The following is a 27586-nucleotide window of genomic DNA, read 5'->3' on the forward strand; positions in this document are numbered from 1 at the left end:
CCAACTGCAAAACGAGAGTCTCAAGAAGATCCGGATGGCGCCATGTCACCTCAACCACCGACCATCGGACCAGAAGGAGAAATCATCAAAATTTCTACCAGTCACCTTGAGCGAGCCGGATCCCGTTGACGGTTCACCGCCTCCGGACACGGGCCGCACAACATAAAGGCCAAGACGGCAATGTTGTCCCTCGGGATCGAGCCATGAAGAACATTGAATGATGTTCTCTTTTGGCAGAAGGCCATTTTACCGGACTGTCGTCTGAGTCCGTCCGCGGGGGCTCTGTAAAAACCATTTCTTTAGACGACGCTAACAGTCACTAAAACCGGACCGCCCGGATGCACTTAATGACCAGACTATACGTACGATAAGATTTCTAGCTTCAACATTGGTCTGAAGCTTATTCCCAAGACCCTCTCCAGCTTCCCAGGCTTTCCTGCAAGTCGTCTCACACCATCATGCTGCCGTTGTTATCCATCTTGTTAGGAGAAATGGGTGTCCACGTGTCCAGGTCGACGGTACGCATCTGCATGTCGTCGACTCCAACTCGGTAGCTTTCCACTGGGATCAAAAAGGTCACCCACGTTGCAACACAGGGCCACCTTACTGGCACTCCGCCTTGATGACCTCCCGTCTGGCCATCTCGCCGCAGAGTCGCAGCATCCCGTCACAAAACCACCTGTCACGGAGCACAAAGCCCCTAGAATAACCTCCGCGGGGGATACATGAACCACGGTTCACACAAGGTGATACGTATGTTGGAGTATTTTATATTAGCAATCCTTGGCTCGTCGGGTGGTGTTCTACCCCAACCTCCATCCCTCACGACCCCAATATCCAATACGCTCCAAGTCGCGCATCACTCCTCAACCAAACACCTTATCTGATCCCAACAGTCAATCCAATGAGACTCTTTGTGTCGCACTGCTATCAAAGATAATCATCATGTCGATCCCCGCGGCTCGGATGGTTGACGCACAGACAAGACAGATCAGCGGTACTGGTACCCAAAGTCAAACAGGGCGTCGAGCTTGAGACAAGTTACGCCTCCAAGATCCCCCCCGTCTTTGTTTAGTGTACGTCTCCTCACAACCCCACACTATCTTGCAATCCAGATGGCGGGTTCACCACCTTCATCATCCAGAGTACCATCACAGCTGTGACCTCCATGATAGTCGAACCGAGTTTCACAGCGTGTCAACGTCGCGGCTCACAAGTACCACTGGACACTCTTGGCGTCAGTATCTCTCAGAATAGTAACTGCCGCCGATCGAGACTTTCCCCCTTGACCCTTGAACGGACCGATCCCAAGACCCCTCCCTCCCCACAACACTAGACGGCTATATCTACATGCATCATCCCTACTTTTGACCAAGACCCTTGGCTTTTTTCCCTGCTCGGAGGAGGTGTTTTAAAAACTTTTCTTTCCTCCCCTACAAGAGCTCTATTTCTTCACATCGTTACCGACCCTTCATCTTGACGTACAAATAATCATCTCACTTTGCCTCTATACGACCGTATACGGGAACTATGACACAAAACTCCAGCCTACCTACCGAGATCCGCCACAACGCCCTCCTTCAACTTCTTTCCAACTCGTTGGTCTTGAACCACACAACACCCTACCTGTCTTCCTACGATGTCTTGAATCTAGCAGCCACCTCGCGTACCTTCCGATATATCGTCTACTCCACGCCCCATATCTTTAGCCGTTTGGACCTTACTACTGTCAGGAAGGCACAGTACATCGACGAGAAATCCGGTCGTGGTGGCGAGCCAGATGGAGACCAGACGGAAGACGAGTACACACTCCTCCCTATCGTCCCATGCCTAATCGAACGTCTGCTGACATGTTCATTCTCGGGACAGCGTCTACTCGGGCCAACTCCGTCGTATCTTTACCAGTCTTCGGTGCCTTGATATCCTTCGGCATGTCCAAGTCCTTTGCCTCGACGGACTCTCCGTCACCTCCGAGCTAGTCCACGAAATCCTCACCGAACCGACATACTCGGTCAAGATCCTCTCGATCCGTGATGTGGTGAACATGAACGAAGGGAAGCTCCGTGCTACCCTGCAATATGCCTGTCGACCATCAAGACCTGAGGGGACACCGCGCTTGAAGGGCCTCTACGTTTTTGGGCCCAAGGACTCGGCACGCCCTGCCTTGACCAGCTCGGGAGCATCTACTCCGACCTCAACATGCTCATCGATCTCGTGGGACGCCGGTGCTGGTGGAGCTGATCAGGAGCCCGAGGCGTGGTATGCCAAACGCGGCGCTCAGTTCCCAGCCCTGGGTGGAAGTGGAAATGCTTCCAAATGGACACCATGGGCCTCCACACTCGTCGCATGCCACGGCATCATCGCCTTCGACGCCGTCCTCTGCACCGGGCCAAGACACCTAAACTCTCGCGCGTGGGGAACAGTGGACATCCAAGCGCTGAACGCCGCGGGCAATCCAGCATCAGCAGATGTCCCCATCCACGCTGTCGCCACGCACAGCCTGGGCGGTTGTGCCGGCTGCGGCTCAGCTCCCGAGGGATGGACGATCTGGGGCGAGGAACCGCCGACAGAGCGTGATCCCTACGAGAGAAGGGCAAGCGAAGGCGGCACGATGACAACGGATATCGGCCGGTTCCCATTGCTTGCGCCGCCGCCTATGCACTCGGTCAGCCTGAAATCTGCCATGTGTCCGACCGGCCAGTCGGTCTATACCCGTCTTTCGCAGTTTAGGAGCAAGGGCGAACAGGCCCGATTCATCCCGCGCTGCTATGACTGCATCCGTGATCGGTACTGCACGACCTGCAACAAGTGGTGGTGCGAGGCGTGTTACGTTGGACCTTGGGCGTCGGTTCCTGATGGTGAGGCTTCGCGAGCTAAGATGGCTGATCTTGTAAGTGGTTCCCATGTTCCCTGTTCCCTGGAGAGCAGTTTTTTTTCTCTCGGGACTATCTTTCCCAGATATGTCGCCTGAATGCACAGTTCGCTAACCTCACTCCAACCCTAGGCCCGAGTATCCAAGAGTTGCTGGGAGTGCGGCATGAACGTAAGCCGATACCCCAAATCCAGTTCCCTAACACCAGAATATCCCCTACTTACACTTCCTGTTGCCAGTGTCGCGACTGCATCAACGACACCCAAAGAATGTGCCAACGCTGCGGCGGAGGCTATTGTATGATTCATAACGAGGGTTCGAACCATACCACTGTGAGTTGCTCCCCTACCCATTTCTCCCGAAGGCCCCTTCCGGAAGTTTCGAGCGATATTTTGCTGACTTGATACCTTTTCTGCTCAGTGCGACTGGTGCTCCGCTAGAGGGAGGGCCGGTGTGAGACACCCTGAGCTCTACTAACTGCACAGTCGCTTCACCCTCATGCGACATCACGGCGTGAAGTCGGTGTCCTGGGTAGGCAGAAGGTGGAAGTTTTCTCGATGAGTTGGGCTTCCGGTTGGTTGACGTCGAGGACGCATCTCTTCTGGTTTGTTTTGTTTGCTGCTAGTTTTGGGTTTTTTTGTCGGTTTGATGTAGTGATACCCTGATGTTTCGGCGTTTTGCGTTTAGGTTGGTCTGATGAATTTTCTCTTTTCGGGAGTCTGGAGCTTCGAGGACAACTCACCTCTGTTCATGGATACCATGCTGTATATACCTTATCCAAGTCTCCCATCTTCAAACAAAGTGTCGTTTATGGCACAGTTCGTTGCATGTTTTCGCGTGACGTGTGCGTGTTGCAAACTTGGGTGCACCATAACTAATAATAAACAGTGGACAGTGGACATGCACTCGGCAACCACGGAAGCCATGGCATCCGGGATCTCCGCCAGTCCCGGGCCGTCAATCGCTGCGGCTCTTTTCCCACGTGTCGTTGTAGAGGTACGACTCCAGGTAGGCACGTATACAAACTTTAAAATATGTACCCTTTCCCTTCAGCCCTGCCAGGGCTCTTCTTTCGGTCCGTTCGGGGTTTCCGGGATCATTTCTATAGTGTACATTCTAATTACGTACTACCGGTTGATGCGTGTTGAAGATCCGCTCCCGTGGATCCGGAACGGAGACAAACCCGACGCACGGTCGCCCGGCTCGTAGGGTGAGAAGTCTCGAACAACCAAGGGGGTCCATTCTGACCAATCAGCGATGGACAATAATCTTAAAATGGCAGGTTGGCAAATGGCACCTCGGTGATGAACACATGCAGAACCGACACCCCGTAATTAATAAACATGCTTGAGACTTAGATCTCGAAAGTCTAAAATCATGCCGAGGTTGCACGGTAATCAAGGTCCGGTCATTCAATCTATCCGTTGTGAATCCATTCAATCGGTAACGAAAATCATTCCAGCGGGATGGCTCAGCGGGGTGGGTGGCACATGGCATCAGGAAACCTCCCTCGGACAAAGAGATGTTTCCATTTCCCGAACGTCTGGACACCTCAGTCCTCACCCAGGAAAGGCCAAGACAATCCCAAAATCTCACGGCACGGCATCCCCCAAATTTATCGGAATGTCAATCAATCAATCAATCAAATCCCGCGCTTGCTCGTGCACAACACAGCTTGACAAAAATGGATGCCCAGAAAACGCCAGGGACGGGAATGCCCGCACTTACATGATGACATGACGACGGGATGGGGGCTGCATCCATCCTGTCGGCCCATCGGCTGGCTGGCTGGCCCGTTGCATTTGGCCGCGACCGACACTGGAAATCGAATACCTAATCTGGAATTTGCGAGATCTGGGCAAAAAAACAGCTTCAGGTTTTTAAAGCACTATCACACATCACTCAAGGAGGCAAAAGGAGAAGACCAAGCAGTGAATCTGGGCTGAACTGAACAGAACTGACCGCCGCTGCGACCGAAGCGCACTGCATCATCATCACCGCTCCGGTAGAACGCAAGGAAAACGGGAAAATGCCCTGGCAAGTTCCGCTTCCCCCCTTGACTTGATCAGATCAGATCAGACAATTCGGTGATCTGATGGGTCGAGATCAATTCCAACTGAACCCAGCACTCCCAGCTTCTTGGTTCGGACAAGAACTCAAGACCGATTGATGGATCTGTCAATTGTTCTCCGTGTTCTTCCAGAACACCGCCAACAAGCGAACAGGAACAGCGAACAGGGAGCAAATCCCAGAATGAGAGAGGTCCAGTGCCTGGATGCTTAACCTTAAACCGCCCCTGTATTTCCGCTGAGTCACCATGGAGTTTTCAGTTGGCGAGATTGGTGGTGTCCACTTGCGGTTCTTTCTGGAGTTTTGGGGGGCAGGGGGCCATGGAGGCGTGCTGGCGTGCTTGGACTGGACTCCTCTGGGAGGCGCTCATTTTAGGATTTGTGGATTTGTGGAAACTGGGAACTGGGTAGAATCCGTGACCGAAAGGATTGGAAAAGGGTGATCCTTTCGTTTGTTCCAGGTTGTTCAAGTCGTGCAGAGTGAGGCATGATGCAAGAAAAAAAAGTCAGTGTTCGTCATTCATTCTCCGTCTTTGAGACCGCCAAGTTGTCTCAAGTTGTGCAAGAGCCCGCCCAGCGCCGCCCGGAAGGAACAGGCACAAAGCGGGCGAGGGTTCGGGGTTAAAGAGCCGCCCGGGCAGGGGCTGCCCCCGGTAGGGATCGCCGTTGGACGGGTGGGCGGGTTCCGGCAGTTGTGGGTCCCCATTGCACAAACTTTATGCACAGCGAATGTACGCCATTCATAAGCTTAAATCCTGTGGATTGGCGCGCCCCCGGATCTTCGACATCCGTTGTCCACTTCCCCAGATGGCGCTGATGGACAGAACCAAAACCGTGACGACAGAACAGTCTCACTTATTCGGTCGACCGTGACCCTTTCCGACCGGAAAACCGGCACAAGGAACAAGCTTTCATTATCACAGCTGACACCGTTATATCTGCAACAGTTTACACGGCTCGTGGTGTTTGGGTTCTATCCATATCACTTTCGGCTGATTCCCTTTCTTTTCTCCCGACAGAGAGATACTCCGACCTGGTCAACAGAAAAGGGGAGAGAGAAGAACAGTTCTAGCGGACTTCTTTTACCGCCTCCATCACCGAGACATCATGCTCAAAAGATCTACAATCGAACCGGACTGGCCATGACTTCACAAGCCCCCCATGTCCGTTCTCGGGACATCACAAATCTATGAACTGAGATCCGTTCGGGTTGGTACCTTGGCTATCGATGCCCGGGTGGCGCCCCGGAGCGGTGCCAGCATGGGCCTCGGATTTGGTCTCTGCCCAGATTGCCCAGAATGCATTGCCAGATTCGACGACCTTCCCTTGTTGTTAATTCCGTTTGTGCAACACTAGTGCATTTCAGTTAGGGGAGGGCCCCATGGCCCCCATCATCCCCATCACCTAGCCCACCCCCCGGCCCCCGGTCCCCGGTGCTCATCACCAACCTGAACGGGGTCTCGGGCTTGTTGGTTTTGCCGCCAGTCTGACCCCAGTGAAGAATAATGAAAGGGATTTGTGCAGATGCCTCGGGTATTGAGGCTTATGTTGGCCGATGGCCCCCTACGGCTCCAAGAGTACAAAAATACAAAACCTTCGCTGATCCTCCTCTCGGAAACCATTCTGATATTCCCAATCCAGTCAACCGACTTACAACAGCCATCCCCTTCAGGCTTCCCCCGTCAACCAACCCCTGGTATTTCAGACTATACCAGTTCAGGTTCAGAACATTAGACAACAATGGCGGACTCAAAGGCACAAACACCACGGGATTCCGGCACCTTCGACAAGGAGAAGCCGCTCGACTTTGATGTGGAAAAGGGTCAACAATCAGATCTCGATGGCGCAACAATCCAAGCTCATTCGGAACGGGGTGTATCAGCCGGCAGTGATGGAGTCACCGGAGATAAGGAGACGGAGCAGGATCCCAACATCGTCGACTGGGACGGACCCGATGACCAGGAGAACCCCATGAACTGGCCCGACAAGAAGAAGTGGCTCAACGTTGGCGTCCTTTCCGTCCTTACCATCCTTACGTGAGTCCCCTTTTTCTCTTCCCTCTCTAACCTTACCCAGTGACCCCACAGCCCAGAACTAACATGCCCCCCCCTATTCAGTCCCCTGGGCTCATCCATGTTCGCCCCCGGTATCCCGAAGATCTTGAACGAATTCCATGAGACATCTTCCATCACGGCCACCTTCCTGGTATCCATCTACATCCTCGGCTTCGCCTTTGGTCCCCTCCTGGTCGCCCCCCTCAGTGAGATGTACGGCCGTAGGCCCCTGTACAACTTCGGCAACATCCTCTTCACCATCTTCACCGTCGGCACCGCCCTCAGCAAGAACACGGGCATGCTCCTCGCCTTCCGTTTCCTCATGGGTCTTGCCGGTTCCGTGCCCATCACCATCGGCTCCGGCTCCATCGCCGACGTCATGACGCTCGAGAACCGCGGCAAGGCCATGTCGCTCTGGGCCCTCGGCCCCATGCTCGGCCCCTGCATCGGTCCCATCGCCGGTGGCTACCTCGAACGCGCGGCCGGCTGGCGCTGGGTCTTCTGGCTGATCACCATCATCGGCGGCTGCCTTATCCCTTTCTCCTTCCTCTGCCTGCGCGAGACCTACGCGCCCGTCCTCCTCGAGCGCAAGGCCGCCCGCCTCCGCAAGGAGACCGGCAACCCCAACCTGCGCTCCAAGCTGGCCAGCAAGGTGTCGGCGGCCGAGACCTTCAAGACCGCCATCGCCCGTCCCATGAAGCTGCTCATCTTCGAGCCCGTCATCACCCTCATGTCGCTTTACGTCGCCATCACCTACGGCATCCTGTACATGATGTTCACCACCTTCACCTTTGTGTACTCTGAGCACTACGGCTTCGACGAGGGCAGCATCGGCCTGGCCTACCTGCCCACTGGGCTTGGCATGTTCATTGGCGTTTCAACTTTTGGTTATCTCTCCGACAAGATCGTCAGGGACCGCCAGGCCAAGGGCCTCGTGCACCGCCCCGAGGTCCGCCTGATCCCCTGGTTCACCATCCCTTGCGGTCTGCTTCTTGTCGCTGGCTTGTTTATTTACGGCTGGACCGTCCAGGAGCACGTCCACTGGATCGTGCCCATGCTCGGTGTTCTCATCTTCTGCGGCTCGCTCATGGGCATCATGATGTCGGTCCAGTCGTACCTGCTCGAGGCTTTCCTGACGCAGGCCGCCAGTGTTACCGCTGCGCTTGCCGTCCTGCGTTCGCTCCTGGGTGCCCTCCTCCCGCTTGGTGCCCTTGATCTGTACCAGAGCAAACTCCATTTCGGCTGGGGTAACTCGCTTTTGGGCTTCATTGCCTTGGCGTTGGTGCCTATTCCATTCGTTTTCTACGTTTATGGCGAGAGGTTGAGGAAGAAGAGCCGCTTCAACAAGGCCAACTAGGTAGATACCCAAATGGGATATGTTGGGGTTGTTTTTTTTTGGAAAGCAAAGAGTTGGATCAAAAGTTGGAGACCAAGAAGTGAGGAGAGCGTTGCATTTTCTTGCCGGAGTTTTGGGCTTTGAAATTTCGCATGATATCGATACTATAGAGCGATCACTGATAGAGATCGCATACATTGCATGGCGTTTTGGGTACCTAATATCTGCATTGCAAGATAGTTAGAAGCAGCAACCGTGGGTTGCGAGCTCAGAGTTATGTTTTGATGGGAAGATTTGTATGAGATAGGAAGATGTGATGGATGATGCGAATGCAAATTATCTCAACTCACCTATGCCGTCTTTGATAGTCATGGTAATAAAAGTGTGATCTCTACATCTGTTTGTTCTGTTCAGTGGTGAGAGCCTGGAAGTAGTGGTCCATCAGTAGCTGTTCAGGGTAAGGAAATGAAGGTGATTACCATAATTTTACGGACATGTGTCGATAACCAAGTCTACTTAGTAAGTCAACGCCAAGATATGTATTGTAGAGGTAAATTTCCGCTCTTGTTCCTACACCCTTATTTGAAGACTGTAACAATTATCAGAGTCGTCTGAAAATCGAAAGTCTTTCTCGAAACCGTCATGATTGAGGCCGCCTTGCTTGTGCGTTCAATGTGAGCAAGCGCTTCAAACCTTGCTCGGGTTAGATGGAGGCCCTATCTGACAGCTGCCCCTTTTTGTGTGTGGATGGCTAGGTCCGGTGTTATTAGATTTCACGCCGTGATACTTGCTGGAATCTGCTCAATTGTTGAAGTTGTCGAAGGTTGTAAAGAACAAACCTGTAGACATGCGTCATACGTCATCGCGGCATGTGACATGAATCCATTCATCGACGAATCGTACCTGCGCATGCAGAGCAACCAACGGAATAGGAACTTTGTGTTTGGACATCTGTTGACGAATTGGAGTGGGCAAAAAAGGGGTCCAGAAGACAAGAGGGATCACGAAGCGTGTCTGTCGGTTGTTTCTATCCAAGAGAAAAGAGACACATAACAGCGATGCGTCTAAGTCATCCATGTAAGGTCTCCCCTGCTGTTGGGAGCGGATACCGTTTGTTCCAGGCACCGGGGAGAAGCTGTTCTCCACCATTGGAAGCATGGTGGACATGGCCGAGGTAAACGAACCAAGTGTCGGTTGGACGTTGACAGACGAAGTAGAGCATGAGGTGTTAGATAAGCGATGCTTTGCTAAAAGGAGATTATTGATAGCAGCAGTGATAATTGTCAGATTCCAGCTTGATAATGTGGTTGCGCGTAGGGCTGAGAACCGGGAAGGGTGGTAACTCGGCGCGGTGCGCGGGGTTCCATATGAATGACATGATCCGGAGCCGGGGTTTGACTGGGGAGCCGACTGAGTGTTCCATTCAAGTCACGCCCAAATGTGTACGTACCGGCACCGCAGCAGAGTGTGGTGAGAGTGGACTTGGTGTGGAACAGAGAAGCTGGAAGCTAACGGAATGTCTGCGAATGTCTGGAAGCAATCAGGGTCTTGGCGATTGGTTGCTTCGGAGTAAAGTGATTGCCATCATTGTACGACGAGAACGGTGTGGGCGATGAAAATATATTCCTCAAAAAAAAACAAGTCATGGCATTTGCATGGCGGGGCAATGACACATGCAATTGTTGCAACGGTTCAGAGATGGTGTCTTTGTGTTGACAAGGGAGATGTACAGGCACAATTGTCTAAAGTGCACGGGCCATTTGATCCCCACGCCGAGAACTGCCCCACTGAGATCCTAGCTTTAACCAATCCGAGAAGCGGACTAATTTTTTCCTGGCGGGGAGGGAGTCAAAAATTTGGCATCATCACTTTTCGAATTCTGAGGTGCTCGGGCTTGCACTTGCTGCTGTTGTTCTGCCTGCCCCGGCCGCAGCTCTTTGCACTCTTGCCGAGACCGAACCTGGAACCGTACCTTGACGCACTTCTGCCAGTGGCGTCAAACCTGAACCCTCTTCCATCGACACGACTCGGATCCGAGGCCATCTCGAACTCGCTTACCTTCCTTCCCTGAGCTCTTGACAGGTCGAACTCAGCTTCCGCTCAGGTCCAGTGTCACTTATAGGTTCGTCCGCCATCGTTGCCTTGTATCTTTCCTCACCCAAACCAATGGCAACCTAGAAGGGTTCGCATTGCTGCCCCCCTTCCTTCAAACACCTCGCGCAGCTCCGTATGCCACCTCTACGTTTGCCTCGTCCGCCTTTCACCACCGTCTTAATTAAACCTCTTTCTTGTAACCATTCTAACTCAACACTGATACAAACAGAAGAGGAACAGCAAAACGGCGTCTCGCATTATACCCACCTAGCTTGGCTGCTTCCATCCATCTTACGATTCGAGAATTGAAAAGGGACCCACGTCGAAATTCTTTGCTAGAACCCATCGGAGCTTCAAACATAACCCGGCCACCGTCTTTCATTCACAACTGCTCGGCGTTTGGAAATTGGAGCTTTGCGATATCTCAGCTCTCGGTCAGCTCTCGGTCAGCTTCTCGTCACTTCAACCTTGCTGTCCTCTGCTGCCTCTTCCCGGACCTGCCACTCGACCACCCGCATCCCCGACCTGCGCTTCCGGTCTGCTTTTCCACTTGGCTTCGCCTTCTTTTGTCGGCCCCGTTCGTCAGCTCTACCGCCTGTCACAACAAGTGAAGCAGACAATTCCCACGTTCCGCAGTCATGGCGCCTCCTAACGAGGCGGGCACACCCGCGAACCCCGGCGGCACCAGGCGAGCACCCTACAACGTCATTAAGCCCGTTGTCCCTGCTCTGCCGCTCGGCTTCCCCCAGCGTCCGGTCTCTACCACCAAACAGGCCAATCCTTTGGCTCCTGCAGTCGTAGCTCGGAGCCAGCCTGTTGCTTCCGCCGCCCAAAGAGCAGTCAGTTCGGACCTTCGCGATCGACAGCAAGGGCAGCCGCCCGCCGAATCGGCAAAGAACGAGGAGAAATACAATGGTGCACCCCTGCGTGGACCGCAGCCCGTTCAGCATAATGGTACCAACGTCAATGCTCCGCCAACTGAGCCTATGCATCAACAAGGAACAGGTATGAAAGCTCTTTTATGCGTGCTGCATGTAGCTCACTTGACTACTTGCTGTCAGCTTGGCAACATATCTATCATATAATAGCCTGTACTGACATCCATCTATAGACGTGCCAACTGGTCGCCCCATCTTCTTTGACCCTGCGCCCCCGTCCGGCAACACGTTCCTACCTCGCTCTTCTCATCACGCACCCTCTCAGAGTACGGGTTCCTCCTCAACTTACATTCACGAAGCCCCAACAGCCATGCCTCAGCCGACCATCATCTACCGGCCCCAGGCTGCCTTTCATCAAGGCCACCCTAGCAACGCCGGTCTGTTTTTTGGAGGACTGAACGACTCTGGGGCTTCATCGCCCGCGCCCCACCCAATGGCCCCCTTTCCTCCTCCTGGGGGTCTACCTTATCCTCCTGGGACGATGCCTCCCCTCGATGGCTACGGGCGGCCGTTGCTAGTTTCCCCCACCGTTGATGGCTATCCCGCGGCTCTCGTCAACCATCATGGCCCCCCCACGCCCCACAGTGTCCACGGCTCGCAGTCACCTGTTCATCCTGGAGATCACAGCTTTGGCCAGCTCGGGTCTGCCAACGGTCAGAGTGTCAATGGCCAGAACGGGCACTCCGCTAACTGGGTTAACCAAGGTGCGTTGCCCCCGCAGGAGCTGAATCCACCTGTCAACAGTTTGCCCCAACCCAATACCTCCGTTATGGCCTTCCAGCGAGAGCAGGACGCAATCTTGGACTTCTTGCGTAACGCAGCAAACAACAACCTCTTCAACGACTGCACGCTTCAAGTCCAATTCAAGCCCGGCCAAATGTTTCGGGAAATTCCTGGGTATGAGAGGTTGTACGAGCCTTTAGCAATCCCGGCGCATCGTTTGGTTCTGGCTCGCAGCCCGACACTGGCCAGGATCATGGAGTTGCAGGGTACCGGCCCAGGAGGAGTGGTTTCATTGGAGCTCGACAACGAATATGTGCGGTCTGACACCCTCATGTTCGCCATCCGTTCCCTGTATGGTTGGACCCTTCGAGGCTTCCTTCCTTCGCACTTTCCTCCACGCGCCGTCATCGAAGAATTCAAGCTCGCTCTCAGTTATATCACGACCGGCCGCTACCTCCAGCTACCGCACGTGTTCTCGTTCGCTGTTCACCGTGGTGCAGAGTTAGTTTGCTGGCCCACGATTGAACTTGCTACCGAGTTTGTTCTGAAATCCGCCGTCTTTTCTTCCCAGCAGGAGGGAGCCCCGGTTATCACCGAGCTCATCGACAGCGTTCTTCACTTCCTTGCGCACAACATCCCGCAAGACTTCGTCCTTGACACAAGCGTGGGTGACTTCGGTTTCCCCAGACTACCGGCCGAGACACGTCAGGCTTCCGCTCCGCCTTCTGCCGCCCCATGCGACCCTCAATCCTCGCCCAACGAACCTGCGCCGGCTACCCAAGCACCATCACGACTCTCAAAGGGGTCTATCAACCCCAGGCTGTTGCAAATTCGGTTCGGAGACCTCTCCCTCGGGGCGGAGAATGGCCAAGGATCGCCCAAGCAGGCCGAGAGCCCACGTAGCAATCCTGCGCCGGCGCTGAACGACACCGTCCTTTCACGCATCCTTCTAAATCTGCCGTTCGACATGCTCAAGATTGTCATGGAGAATAGCCCCAATATGCGTCAGAACATCGTCAACGAAGTTGTCCAAGAACGCGAAGTCAGGCGAATGCGTGCATTGGCGAAGCATACTGATGTTCTTGGTACTTTTGCGAGGCCCGCATTGGTCAATGATATGCGGGACTATTGGTATAACAACATGGGATTCAAGGAGGAAGTGTTCTCGGGAGACGGCGCTTACCTTGTCCGTACGTGGATCCACGGCGAGGAAGCAAGCCCTTGAGACGAATGAAGACGACCGTGGGCGTCAATTAGTAGCGGGTGGTGAGCTCTCGACATTTACGACTTGATGAACCTCGCGAATCGGGTTTGACGTGGGAGCTCGTTTTGCTATATCGCCTTTTCCCTGGGTTGCACGGAAGGCTTCTTTTTTAATGCTGTTTGTTTCATGTTACTCCATTATCTGTTTGCATTGCGACCGGAGTTGTACGAGTAAGGAATCGCCGTTACCATGGTTAACTTGGCATGACAAGTTTCGAAGTACACGAGCGGTTTCTGTTGTTATGTAGGAGGGATTTCTTCGGACTCTAGCACGTCGGCGCGATGAATGCCGTTAGCGTTCATCGGGCTCTAGGAGTGTGCTAGGACTGCGACTCTGCGAGGCAGAGATATGAGGTCTCGGTCTTTTTTCCCTTTTCTATTCTTGCTTGCATTCATATGCCGAGGAAGCAGGCGATGGTGGCGTTTGGGCGCAATGGATGCAAGCCCTGGATCTTTTATCTTCCTATTCAGGTCGTCTTGGTCATGAAACGGGGGCAGCGGAGCTTGCCCAACGGTATCCAGCATGGTTGGAAGGATGTCATTGCTTTGGCGGGAACCGAAGCTTATCCAGAATCTTTCTTCTGGCGGAGCGAGGATGGTTTGGATTGGGATCCGACTCGGGCTTTGTGGCGTTGCTTACTTTTTTATTGTTGTTTTGCAAGGAGCGGTTAGCGAGTGGCTGTTTCCGCCATACAATGGATTGAGAAAGCGGATTCAGCCGTTATGGCCTAAAGAGACGATGCAGGAAGGAAAACATACTAAAATACCCATGGACGTTGCGGTTTCACCGGAGGAGATAGATGGTGGACATGAATGAGCTTATGAGCTTTGAGCAGGGCTACATGGTAGTAGGTAATTCTCGCTATGGCTTCCAAGATATTTTAGGTAGTCGGTTGTAAAACAAAATTGTACAGCATTACTTTTATCATCCCGTTCATCTCGGTGTTTATGTTGTGTCTGTTGACTTGGGTTTGGTGTTTTGGAAGAAAAAAGCGATCGATGCCCTGCATGGAGACGGGAATGACGGCATGGTGGAGGATAGCTGCGCAGGTAGCATCAGGACCCCTTGTGAGTGTGGGGAGAAGTGCGCTAACCTGATTGGGAGCTGCCTACATGAGCTCCCTTTAGCTTTGTAAGGGGTTTCCTTGCTAAACAGCCACTCAGGGAACTAGGAAATACCGAGGCTGGCTCGCTTGGGGACAGCACGTGGAACTGTGGAAGCGTCACTCGGTGACTGCAGTCGAAGTCTCACTTGCTGACTGGATGCCCAATTGAACCCCATTTCCATCTCCCCTCACCGAATCCATCTCCACAATAAACGGGCGGCGTGACAGACGGCCGCTATCTTTCGACCTTGGACTGTTTGTGACGACATCACGCGACGAATCGCGCCGACATAGGGTCTACCACGATCAAGGGTAACACAGAAGCAGGAGGTTAGACAGCGGACGGAAAGGGAGGAGAAATCCGAGACGTAATTCAGGGAGTTGAGTCGCGACAAATCGTCGACGTCGATTGGGAATTGCCTCGACGGCCGGCATCAATCACACCAACCGACGAGCTGTTCCGACAGCAGAACAACAGACCGAACCATCCAAGCATACCCAGGAGTCAACTAGACTTTGTCCGAACTCGGCGGCGCGTTCCAAGATGGCCTCAAGAGCCTCCGCCGGCGCAGCCGCAGCAGGCCCTCGAGCCAGCCCCAGCCCAGGAGGCCCGGGAGTCACGGCCAAGTCCACCTCGGATCCCATTCTTCGCAATGCTCTGCGATACACCATCTCGGCTCGCGAATACGCCGTGCTGCACAAACACGTCATCTCCAAGTCCAAAACACTGAAGAAACGGGCACCGACAGTCGATACCGTGCAGAGAATCATGGACGGTGAACTCCAGAATAGGGGTCGCGGTGGTGGTGGTCAGGCATTGCGTGCCAGTGCCAGTGGTAACGCTTCTTCCGGCGACAAGGGATCGAAGGCGAAGGCTAAAGAGGAGGTATTGGCCAGGATTGCTGGCAAGGGAGCGGGTGCCGACGATTACAATGCGAGGGCGATTAGACACTCGCTGCGCGTGTTCATTGCGACAGGCGCGTTGATGAAGCTGTGGGGGATCGTGTCGGCGAGGGTTCTAGGGAAGAAGCAAGGGTACGTTAACCGTTCTCTGTACACCGTCGCATGGTTATTTCCTAGGGTGGGAATTGCATCATATCGGGAAGCTAACATGGGAGCAGTGGTGCTGCCAGCGGTCAGAAGCAACCGCTTCACAAGTCGCCCACCCTCCGGCTATCCGTATCACTCAGCACCATCTTGCTGATGTACCGACTTCTTTTCCGCTTCTTCACGCGCCTACGTGCTCACTTGCTGGACCCTACGGCGGCTCCCTTCCGGATTCGCAACCCCAAGACTACGCTCACACTTACGTCGCCGTACGCCCCTGCCGTCGGCGCCTCTCTGGCTGGTCTTGCGCTGGGTGTCTATCCGAGCCAGCAGCTACGTGTTTCCATTGCCGTGTATGCGCTCTTCAGAGCACTCGAGTTCGGATGGAATTGTGCCGAGGATAACGGCATGGTATGGGGTTGGGATAAGGGCACCCATGGCAGGCCGGATAAGAAGCGGGCGAGGCCGTGGTGGTGGGGAAGCTGGATGTTGCAGCCCTTCGCCTTTGGCCAACTGTTGCATGCCGCCGTGTTCGATCGGGACTGTTTCCCTACGGTAAGTTCACTATCCAGCTGGATCGAGAGAAGTGATGAGCTAACGTGAGATCATGTAGGCATATGGCGACTTCATCTTCAAGCACTCGACGGCCTATCTCCATGCCAGGCCCGAGGATTTCCCTCTCAGCCTGAAGTGGCCCAAGGTTTACGAAATCATCGACAGCCTCGCCACAATGGCCAAGCTGAACTGGCCGTACGTTTTTACCCCCTTCCCTTGCTCCTCCTTGACCCTGACTAACATGCCCAACAGAGCATTCATCTCCCCCGTCCTCTTCCCAGGCAAAGAAGACACCCTCCCAGCCTCCCTCTCCGCCATCGCCCCCCTCACCTCGGGCGCCCACCCACTCATCACATCCCTCTCCTGCGCCACCCTCCACCCTTCCGACCCGTCCTGCACGCGCACCTTCCTTACCTTCTGGCTGCGCTCCTTCCCCCCGCTAACCAAGATCCTCCTCCTCGTCTACTCGGCCATGGTCCTGCCCCGCTTCAGCTCGCTCTACCACTACCCGCTCTCCACCATCCAGGGCATCATCTCCAACGCGCTGCGCATGTCGACCTTTCTCACGGGCGCCCTGGGCACCTGGTGGAGCAGCATCTGCTTCTTCCAGACGTGGCTCCCGCGCACGTTCATGCCCACGCAACGCTTTTTCTTGGGAGGCTTCCTGGCCGGCTTCTGGGCGTATCTGGAGAAGAAGAAGGGCAGGCCGATCTTCTTGCACACGGCCAAGGCGAGCTTGAATAGCCTTTGGAAGGTCGGTGTTAAGAGGAGGTGGTGGCGGGCGATGAAGGGCGGCGATGTTTGGGTATTCGTAGCGGCGTTGGCGCTTACGGGCGTGGTGTATGAGAGGGACGCCAAGGCATTGAAGGAGGGGAATTGGAGAAAGGGTGTTTCTTGGGTGAGAGGTGAGGGGTGGAGGGATTGGGTGGAGACGTTGGAGATTGAGGGCGATGAGGCGGATGAGAAGGAGGACCTGAAGCTTTATGAGCGGGAGATTGAAGAGGATGAGTCGGAGGAGGAGGGTTTGAGGTACTGAGCTGGGAGGTCCCTGATTTGAAGGGTTGGAATGGAGAGGGAAAATGGGGGTTTTGGTATAGTGGTGGAAAAGGGGGATGGGGGTTCTTGCTGTGCGAGCAGCCCTCGATGGATTGGCTGGCTGGCTGGCTGCCTTTTTGAAGAACAGACATTAAAGACGTGACGGAGTGATGGTTGCTTAATGGCCTTGCCAATGATTGATTGGGTGTACGTAGGTAGCCTGCGTACTTGTTTGATGTATATACCCTTCTTTAGATGATTCTTGTTACATACATATAGAGCTTGACTTACCGCACCGTAGTCGATGTCCTTATGCACCCTGTTTTGACTTCGCGCACCCTCTTTTCCCTATATATTAGCCGATAACAGCTAATATGTAAAAGTCTACGTTTTGTATAATAAAACCCACTTTTAAAATATTTTATAACATTCAACCGTATGCTAAAAAAAATTTATCGAAGGTTGGAACGGTAATTATAAGTGCTAATGCTATTAGTATAGTGGTAATTACTTTTAGTACGTTTGTTAGGAAATGATTATTGATTATTATATTTGTAAATTGGTAACTTATTAATTTAAGAATATTTAAGTTGGAATTTAAACTATAGTTACTATTAGCGATAAAGAGGAAATTTTTAATTATATTCTAAACAAGTTAGTAGTTAACGTTAATAAGTAAGGAAGGTTTAATACCTTGGTTCGATTATAGATAGCTATTTATAGTAAAATAGCTAATTATAAAACCTTATTCGATCGGTAAGAAAAGAATATTTGGATACTTTGTATAAAAGTTAAATTCGAATTAGCTTTCGATTTTCTCCTAAATAACGCCCGCGCTATATAGGAGAGAAAGAAGAAAAGTACGGATAATTAAACTAATATATTCAATATTAATATTATAAATTATTTTTACTATTAAGATAGTTCTAATATTAAATAATTAATTTATTAGAAGAGCGAGGGAAAACGAGAAGTGATTTTAATTCATCGGTTATTAATTACGCCGCTTAATAATATATCCTTTTACTTTGTAAGTATATATTAAATTACCGAGGGTAATATTAGTCTATATATCCCTAATTAAATATATAATTTTAATAAATTTATTAAAAATGAAAGCGAAATTATAGATGAATCTTCGGTCGAATTAATAAGTTTGCTAAATTCTATTAAAATAGAAATATTAAATTCCGTTAGGATAGAAATATTTGGCGAAAGTAATATTTAATCGCCCGTTGAGTATTATAAGAAGCTATTTAATTATTAGGCTATAGAATTATATATAAAGGATTTTACTTTTGAAAAGGAATTGGAAGATATAATTATTAAAGTGCGTTAAAAGGAAGAATGGTTAATTAAAGTTACAAAATCTTTAAAAAAGAGAATTAATAAATAGATATTGTATTTTAATTAATTAATTTAATATTGCTATTCGAAATAAAATAATAAAAAGGATAGTATATTAGAAGAAGAAATAAGAAAGAAAAAGGAAGCTTTAATTACTCTAATCGACGAAGTTTCTTTTTTTTAATTAAATTATTAAGTGCTTTTGTACGTCCGAAGATATTGACGATAATAAGGTAATATTTAATAATTACCTTCGTTTCGATTTCTAAGAAACGTTTATTATATTTCCGGTATTTCTACCTCCGACCCTAAATAATAACCGTAAAGTTATAGTAGAGAATAAGCTGATTAATTTACTAATTCCTAATTTTAATAAAGAAAATATATTATTTAAAGAGAATTAAATTATACGAGCCCTTATTAAATTAAAGTATAAGGACGGTAAGTCGATAAAGGTTATTAATCTTTAGGAGTTTGCTAATACGGCGATTGAAACTTTAAAGGATTAATTTCCTATATTTAAAAAGGTAATACGAATTCATACTCCGATTATGTTTAGGGATTTATATAAAATAGATCTGCGCTTTATATTAATTATAATTAGAATAATTAAATATAATACGGGCTTGAATAAGGATATCACTATCGTTTCCTACTAAAGAAATACACGGCTAATTAATTAGAAGAGGCGAACCGAATAGTCCCTATATTAAGCGAAGATATATAGATAAATTCGATTACGTTGAATAAATTAATATATATATTTAATTAGCGACGACTTCGTACTAATATATATTATTTTAATAAGGTAAAGAATAGGAATATAGAATTCTTTTACTAGGATATAATAAAACTTATCCTATTATATATAGTTAGAAAAATTACTATTAAATAGTTACGGGTTTATTTAATTTAATTTAATTATCTTTTAATATTAGGACTAATTATTAAAATCTCAATCTTATTAACTTTATTTATATTTTTATATTCGAATAGATAAAAAATTAAGGTATTATTAAATATAAGTATTAAGGTGAATATTATTACTTAAGATATAGCGGTCTATTACGGATTAGCTATTATTCCTACTATAGCGTCGAATATTAATAATAATAGAAGTAAAAAAGGTTTTGTAAGAGAGTATTGTATAAAGATATAGTTAGTTAATTAATTAAAGGATATGTATTTTTTTATTATTATAATGGAATTGCTATATTACGACGTGATTTTTGGTTAGCTTTTCTTTAAGGATGCTTACTTTAATTTTAATTATTCCTTAATTAGAATTAAAATAATTAATATTAGGATAGACGATATTTTAATAAAAGCTACTCTCGTACCTAAGTAGAAGGTTGATTTGGGTATATTCTTATATACTTTATAGGAAGAGGTTGAGTAGCCATTTCCTATAGAGAAATTCGCTAATTATTTTAGAATTATATTAAGTAAATTTTAGTTAGTTCTAGATTAGTATAATAGAAAAGCGAGCGATGAAATTCTCGGACGGGTAGAAAATAAAGTAATTAATTAATTATTAGAATAGTATTATTATACGAGGGAAAGGCTTTAATAATTAAAGAAATTACTTTTAAATATTACCCGAAAACTCTTAAGAAATGAACTATTTGAGGTGGATGAATTAGAAAAGTATTCATTTGGAAAGAAAAAAAAAAGTAGAAAAGATAATATATATAATCTAGTATTAGGCGTTTTAAGAATAAAAAATAGATTTTTAAATAATATTCTTTTCAATCGATAATAAAAGCGAATTTTATTAAAAGCTTACAAGAAATAGATTTTGGAACTTTTACGTTTTTATACTATTTTATAGCGTTTCATATTGATTAAGAAAATGAAAGTAGGATTAACTATATTTACTTCCATATTTTTCGGAATAATTAGTTAATTATTTTCTAAAAAGACGCTAAATTTAAAAACCTTTATTATTTATATTATATATAAGAGGAAAGATTAAAAGGTTATATTAATCAATAATATACCTTCTAATAGATTAAAATTGGAAGGAGATTCTAAATAAAAAATTTAATATTTTACTACTTGATAAGAAAGGATTAATAAGAGGAGGAAAACCTACCCTTCCCCTTAGGACAATATAATTACTTTTTACTTTTCCAAAATAGAAGAAAGTGAACGTTTAACCCTAGAACGTTTTTAAATTATATTAAAAGGCGTTTAAAGTATTTTAAATCTCGAAGAACGGGACTTTTTCACTTATATACTAAAGAATTGAAAAATTATTTTAGTTTAGAATTTTAATTATATAGGGAAAATCGAATTAAATATTTTCCTACCGTAAGAAATCCGTACTATTCTTTATATAATATAGTAAAGCAGATTAATTTTTATATTAAAGGCTAATTATAATAAAGTTTGTAAGCTTTTAAATGATAGGATTAAGTACGGAACTTTGGAAGAAAATTATACAGTTTACCAAAATAATTAATTTTTAGTAGCTAAGAAAGATGGTAGCTTATATTTAATTAATAATATGTAAAAAATTAATATAATTATACTTCGTAATTCTAATATCCTTCCTAATTATAAAACATTTAACGAAGAGTTTAGAGGTTATAAAATATTATTATTACTTAATTTATATTCCGAATATAATTAGATTGTGTTGAAGAAAAAGAGCTGGGATTTTATAATTTTCTAGAATTTTTTAAGGTCTCTCTAATATATTTATATTACCCTAAAGAGTGATAAATTCGGTCGCCTAATTTATACGTAATATAAGAAGGATTTTGTATAATTTAATACCTTAAATTTATCGATTTTATTTAAATAATATCTATATTAAATTAGTTAGTACAGATTATAATAGGAAAGTAATTAAGTTTAGGATAGTGAAATATATCTTTAAGCACTTTTTGAATCTCGATAGGGTATTTATTAATATTAAGTTAAATATTATAATAATAGTAGCCGAAAAATCCTAATGGTATTAATTAAAAACTATTTTAGTAAGTTATTTCTATTCGGAAAATAATCGACGATTAGTATTTGAAAAGTTATTTAAGATTATAATTTAGAAGTATTATAGATATATTAAAATTAAAGGTAAAGAACTTTAATAACTAAAAGCTTTTTTGGGAATTGTAGAGTATTATTGAATTTAGATTAAAGATTTTGGATTAATTGTTTTGCTTCTTTACACTTTAATAAAAAAAGGGAATAAAATAGTAATAGATAGAAAATAAACAGTTCGCTATAGAATATTTATAATATAAGGTTACTTCGGCGCCTTATTTGGCCCCGATTGTCTACGATAATTCGTAATACGGGTAGATTTTTTTCGTCGTTGATATATTATTAATAGGTTGGGGTATAGTCCTTAAATAAGTAGGGTTTAATAAGTTAAAATACCCTTGCCGGTTCGAAAATAGAATTTAGTTTAACGCGGAAAAACGATATAACGTTATTAAAAGAGAGTTTCAGGGTTTTCTTTATACTTTAAGAAGAATAAAACAAATATTTTTTTAATATTTAATTTATTATTGAAATAAATATTTAGGTTATAGTTTATTAATTAAAGGGTGTTATTAATAATATTCTTAAAGTATTAATTATATATTAAATTATTTAGATTCGTTTATTCGATTTCAAAATTAAGTATATCCTAGGAAAGAAGAATGTTGTAGTTAATTATCTATTATGTTTACTTCCTTCCGACGATAATATAAAAGAAAAAGATGAAGAGGAAAATATTAATAATTACGTAGACTATTAAATTTTTATTTTAAAGTTAGATAAACGTTAATTAATAGTATATATAGAATAAAAATTATTTATTAGTAAGTAGTCTATTAATTCTTAATAAATTACTAAATATTTATAGACCTTTAAATTCTTTAGTTCTTTAAAAATAGAAATAGATCGCCGACGTTTTAAAACGAAAGGTATTAAATGTTTTATAAAAAATAGCGCTTTATAGTTACATCCTAGGAATATTATTTAAGTACTACGTAGACTAATTAATAATGCGATTGATCGGAATGCTATTTTCCGGAAATATTATAATGAAGCCGGGTATAAAAGAAGAGAAATTATTTATTGATAGATTACCAACTATTATTATTAGAAGGGAATATATTTTTACGTAGAAAATCGTATTAAATTTTATTAAAATTACTAAATATAAAATCCGAAGCCGTTTATTAATACTTTTTAATATATTAATCCGACGTTTGAATTATTTTATAAATAAATTTTAGATATTTAATATTTATTTAGACGGAATGGAAAAAGAATTGGTATTATTAAAATCCAGGGATAATTTTATAAATTACATTAAAATTAATGTCCTATCCGTAGTAAATTCTAAAAACGTCACCCAATTTATAAAAATATAAATTATTTAGCGTTAGGGATTTCCCTTATTAATAATTATTAATAGAGGATTGGAGTTTAGGAAAAATTTATAACGATTATTTCTAATTTTAAAAATCCTATTTATTAGAATTTTATTTCATAATTCCAAAACTAATAATATAAACGAATTTAGCTATTTCCCTATTACTACTACGCTTATAAAGATTATTGGCGGTATTGGTAAAGATTAGAAGCTTTAGTTATTTTACATTTTATTTACTAATTAGACTACAGTTCGTAGGAGCTATTGTTTTACTCCCTTCTATTTTGGCTATAGTTATAATCCGGTTTTTCTAATTAAATTTAATTTACTTTCTTTGAGAATTATATAATAGAAAACGATTAAAAATAATAGATTACTTTAGGCCAGGCTCGATTTAATGTTTATTAAGACCTATTTATTATAGGATAGTAAGTATTATTTTGATTTAATAGTAGAGAAAATTTCCGCTATAAAAAAAAAGGCTATAAAATATTGCACCGAAACGAACGAAAACGGATAAAGGGAAGATTAAAGTTAACGTTATTAAATTTACTATAAGGGATTTTATTCTAATTTATAATTTAATCCGCCGGATTAATATAAATTCTATTCGGAAATTAACTTATTAATAATTTAAACCCTTCCAAATTAGAAAAAAAACTTCTAAATACAAATACTTCCTAAAAACCTTAGATGGTATTAATATTATAACCTTTTATTTAACGGAGAGGATTAAAAAATACTTTTCTATTGATAGGGTTTGGCTAGAAATTAATTAAGATGTTGAAAATCTAGAAGTATTACCTTTAGTTTATTTATAAGAAAGTTTAGAGGAAAGAGTAGTTAGTGAAAATATAATAGAAAAAACGGTAGCTAATTTGGAAGAGAACGAACGGAATATAGTAATTAATAAATTTCAATAGATAATATAATGGGAAACGCAAAAAGATACTGAATAGAAAAACCGGAAGTTTAAAGTTATTCTAATAAAAGGACCGCTTAAAGATTAGAAATTAATTTATAATTATAGAAGCTAAAAGAAAAATTAATAATAGATTTATATTATATAATTAGTGATATATAAATTAGATATTATTTTTATTTTGTATTTTATTTTACGAAAGAAACCGAATGGATATTGTTATTCCTTTCGAAGGGAAGATTATAACTATAATACTATAAGGAATACTTTATATAGAATAAGAATTTATTGCGAACGAAAAACTCGAAAAGTTTTACACTTTCTTATATTATTAATAAACCCTCCTCCAAAAAAAACCAATGCGATTTAATTAATTATTTAATAATATACAATTAAAAGACCCTTCATTTTCTATGCTAAATTTATTAAATTTAGGACCTCTAATTCCTAATTCCCTTTCTCTTACTAAATATTAAGCCTATAATCTAAAATTAACCCTAAAATAAATTCTAATTCGAAATCTAGAAGGATGAGTACTAGCAATTATTTAACTCTTATAATTAAAAGCCTACCCCTCTTTAATTTAATTAATTCCCGGCAATCTTATAATAATGATATTTTATACGTTTTTTATATTTATTGAATAAGAAGAGATCTTTTTACAGGCCTAATAATAGTTTCTACAAATACTTTCCTTTAATATTAAGCTGGGAATTATTAAAGAACGGTATTTAATAAATAGAGTAATAATTAGTACCTATTAAACTTCCGGGTACTATCGTTATATATTAATATATATTCCCGGGAAAATCGATCGGCGTAGTAAGAATAGTATAAATAATTACTATTATTACAAAGAATTAGTCGAGAATTAATTAATAAATATAAAAATAATTTATACTTTGCCAGAAATTTAAATAATGAACGCTTTAATACGATCCTCCCTTTAGTTTATAAGGAAAGTAAGACGATTGAACGGCTAGGCGCCTTTATATTTAACTTAAACTACGCTCTATAGTAATTATAATTAAGTCTAATTTTTTCGATCGGATTAATTAAGCCCTATTTAGTACCGAAGTTTTGAAATATTTTAATAAATCCTTCGTAGTCTTGTAGGAATTGCTAGAGTAAGACTAATTATAATACTTAAAGAGGATAGGTAACTATGTAGAAAATTATTAATTAGAGTGCAACTCGTATGCGTTTAGACGAATTGGCTTCTTGAATAGTATTACCGGGAAGTAATCCTTTACCAATCTATTATTAGACCTAGGATTAAAGGTATTCCTTAATTTTTAGGCGATTATTATATTAGAATTAATAATCGGCTATATATAGATATTTAGGAGGATAACTTTAATAAGGAGGAAGAATATTATCTTTATAATTTTATTACTACCCGGTAATATTTTAATTTGAATTTTAATTAAATAATAATTATTCGGGGTAAAACGTTAGGATAGGTTTTCGTTAGCTATTTTGGTAGTTTGTAGGGTCTAAATATTAATAATAAAATAAAAAGAGGAAGAAATATAATAATAGAGAAAGAAAAAGAAAAGAGAAGTAGGATTCTTATATTTAAATAATAGATTAAGAGTAATTAATTAGTAATGTTTTATGTTGTAAAAGTATAATTGAATATTAAAGTAAGTATATTACTTATAATTAGGGAGAAAAAGAATAGACGAAAGAAAAAGTTATTAAGGTGGTTTATACTGCTATTAAGAAGAGATGAGAGTAATTTCTAAGGAAAATTACGCCTTCAATCTTTAAGTTTATTTAAGTTTACCCTCTAATATAAAGGCATTCGATAGAAAGGATAGAATATTTAGATTAGAGGCAAATTTCAATTAGATTAAGTATTATTTTATAATTTATATAAGTAATAGCCTCGAAAAAATACTTTTTTACAAATATTATTGCTAGACGGATAATCCCTAGGAGATTTATAAAAGTACTTCTCCCTCGCTTTATTTCTATTATTTTTTACTTTTCTTTTTAAATAACTACGAATAATATAAATAAAATACTACTTGCTTTGTTCTACTTATTCTTTAATTACCTAATACGCTTTTAAAAATCCCGAATACTAATATTTCTCCTTCTTATTCTTACTGATGAAAATATTAATTATTTAATTATTTTTTTATTAATTATTAATTATTATATTTATTCGTAATATTTCTTTTACTAATATTCTAAATAAGCTTTCTTCGTCGTCGTCTAATTCGAAGAAGAACGAGCGTTTTGCCCCGAAAGGTTATTCGTAAGAATATATTTCTAGTTTAAATACTATTACTAATAATCCGAACCGACCTATCTAATTTATTAATTATATTAATTATTAATTAAGCTACTCGACATTTCGAAGCAATTAAGTAATTTCCGCTTATTAAAAACCTTTAAATTAGTATAACTTAGATAACCTACTATAGGAGAATATTAATAATTAAAGTATTGTTTATTAAGGTATTATTTTTAAATTTATAATAAAAATATTTAAAAGTGTTATTAAGGAGTATATCTCGAAATATTAGGAATGTAATTAGTAAATATATAATCTTATTATAAAATAACTAAATAGTTTAAAAAAGAATAAGCTATATAATTAGAAACCGAGGACTCCTAATATGAGAACAAATCTACTAAGAAGCCTTATCCCTAGTATAAAGTAATGCTTATACCTTACTCCCTATTAAGAAATAAATTGCTATAGAGGATACGGACTATTTAATTATTTAAAAGTAGGCAGAGACGGAAATTAGTAATATAATATCGATTTACATTATAAGGATGTTTATAATTATATATAATTATTTAGTAAATTCTTTTACTCCGATACGAAACCTAATATAGCTAATATTTAACTTAATAATAAATTTCAAACTAATTTTATCACTTAGAAAAGAATAGTAGCACGATTGGTGAATTTATAGTATAATATTAATAAATATGCGTTTTTATTTAGCAAAAACATTATTACCATACTGTTATAAATAATTAAGAAGCGAGAATAATATACCTTCGTTATAAATAAATATATAACATTTTGTAAATTAATTAATAAATTTCGAACGGCGCCTTATAATTATTAATAAGTAATTAAATTAATAACGATAATAAAATTCTAAATATTACCAATTTAGTTTAAAAAATACTTTATAATAATTATCCTTAATTAATTAAACAATTAGTAGGATTACTATAATTTATTATTTGATTAAAAAATAGCGAATAAGGTAACTGAAGCTTTAATATATATTATTAATTATATAGGGATATAAGTAAAGGTACTTAATAAAGCTAAATGAAATAAAAGAATCAGTATTAGATTTATCTACTTTACTGACTAAAAGAATCCCTAGATTTGTAGTTTATAAATTTTTAAAGCTATTCGCATACGCTTATTAGAATACGAACCTACTTTTTAAATAATAAAGTTAAAGAATTAGGATTAGAATTCGGTTTAGTATAATTATAAGAAGCTTAATCGGATTTAAAAGGAGAATTTAATAGTTTGGTAATATTAAAAACTAATTTATAATACTTTGTATACTAAGTAATAGCATCCTTTAGGAATATTAAAAGATAAAGAGATAATTAAAGTCTATACCGAAGATAAATAGTTTAAAAGAACGTTAAAAACCTAATATAAGAAAATAGAAAGAGATTCGATACTTTAAAAATTAATTTAGCCTAAAAATTACTAAATTAATATAGATCAAAAAAATAATAAACGATAAGGTTTTACAAGAAAAAGGATTTAATATAGATATTAAATTATTATTAAATTTTATAATATCGTCGATTTTCCAAAATTCTTTTCTAAGTCCAATTTATTAAAATAACT

At 42.6% G+C, this 27586-nt stretch overlaps 4 protein-coding genes across 4 annotated transcripts; all 4 read left to right on the top strand.

The window, feature by feature from the left end:
• Positions 1-1530: 1530 nt before the first annotated feature.
• On the top strand, positions 1531-3474 carry B0H65DRAFT_576010 (uncharacterized protein; the record flags this gene model as incomplete). The annotated part of the gene is made up of 5 exons (XM_062830644.1): positions 1531-1802; positions 1870-2890; positions 3005-3043; positions 3112-3204; positions 3293-3474. The coding sequence occupies 5 exons, from the start codon at positions 1531-1533 to the stop codon at positions 3347-3349; spliced, it is 1482 nt and encodes a 493-aa protein (XP_062680434.1). The 3' UTR covers positions 3350-3474.
• A 2902-nt stretch (positions 3475-6376) lies between these two features.
• On the top strand, positions 6377-8715 carry B0H65DRAFT_225128 (major facilitator superfamily domain-containing protein). The gene is made up of 3 exons (XM_062822118.1): positions 6377-6518; positions 6583-6977; positions 7059-8715. Exons 2-3 carry the CDS (start codon positions 6682-6684, stop codon positions 8350-8352), a joined length of 1590 nt encoding a protein of 529 aa, XP_062680435.1. The 5' UTR covers positions 6377-6518; positions 6583-6681; the 3' UTR covers positions 8353-8715.
• Positions 8716-10935: 2220 nt separating this feature from the next.
• B0H65DRAFT_225169 (uncharacterized protein) lies at positions 10936-13592 on the top strand. Its single transcript, XM_062822119.1, has 2 exons — positions 10936-11430; positions 11537-13592. Exons 1-2 carry the CDS (start codon positions 11064-11066, stop codon positions 13309-13311), a joined length of 2142 nt encoding a protein of 713 aa, XP_062680436.1. The 5' UTR covers positions 10936-11063; the 3' UTR covers positions 13312-13592.
• Positions 13593-14528: 936 nt separating this feature from the next.
• Positions 14529-17389, top strand: B0H65DRAFT_468858 (uncharacterized protein). The gene is made up of 4 exons (XM_062826982.1): positions 14529-15490; positions 15577-16057; positions 16116-16252; positions 16310-17389. Exons 1-4 carry the CDS (start codon positions 15000-15002, stop codon positions 17091-17093), a joined length of 1893 nt encoding a protein of 630 aa, XP_062680437.1. The 5' UTR covers positions 14529-14999; the 3' UTR covers positions 17094-17389.
• Positions 17390-27586: the final 10197 nt, after the last annotated feature.

The sequence above is a fragment of the Neurospora tetraspora genome (genome assembly GCF_033439725.1).
Source record: "Neurospora tetraspora strain CBS 560.94 chromosome Unknown B0H65scaffold_5, whole genome shotgun sequence".
Taxonomy (NCBI): Eukaryota; Fungi; Ascomycota; class Sordariomycetes; order Sordariales; family Sordariaceae; genus Neurospora; species Neurospora tetraspora.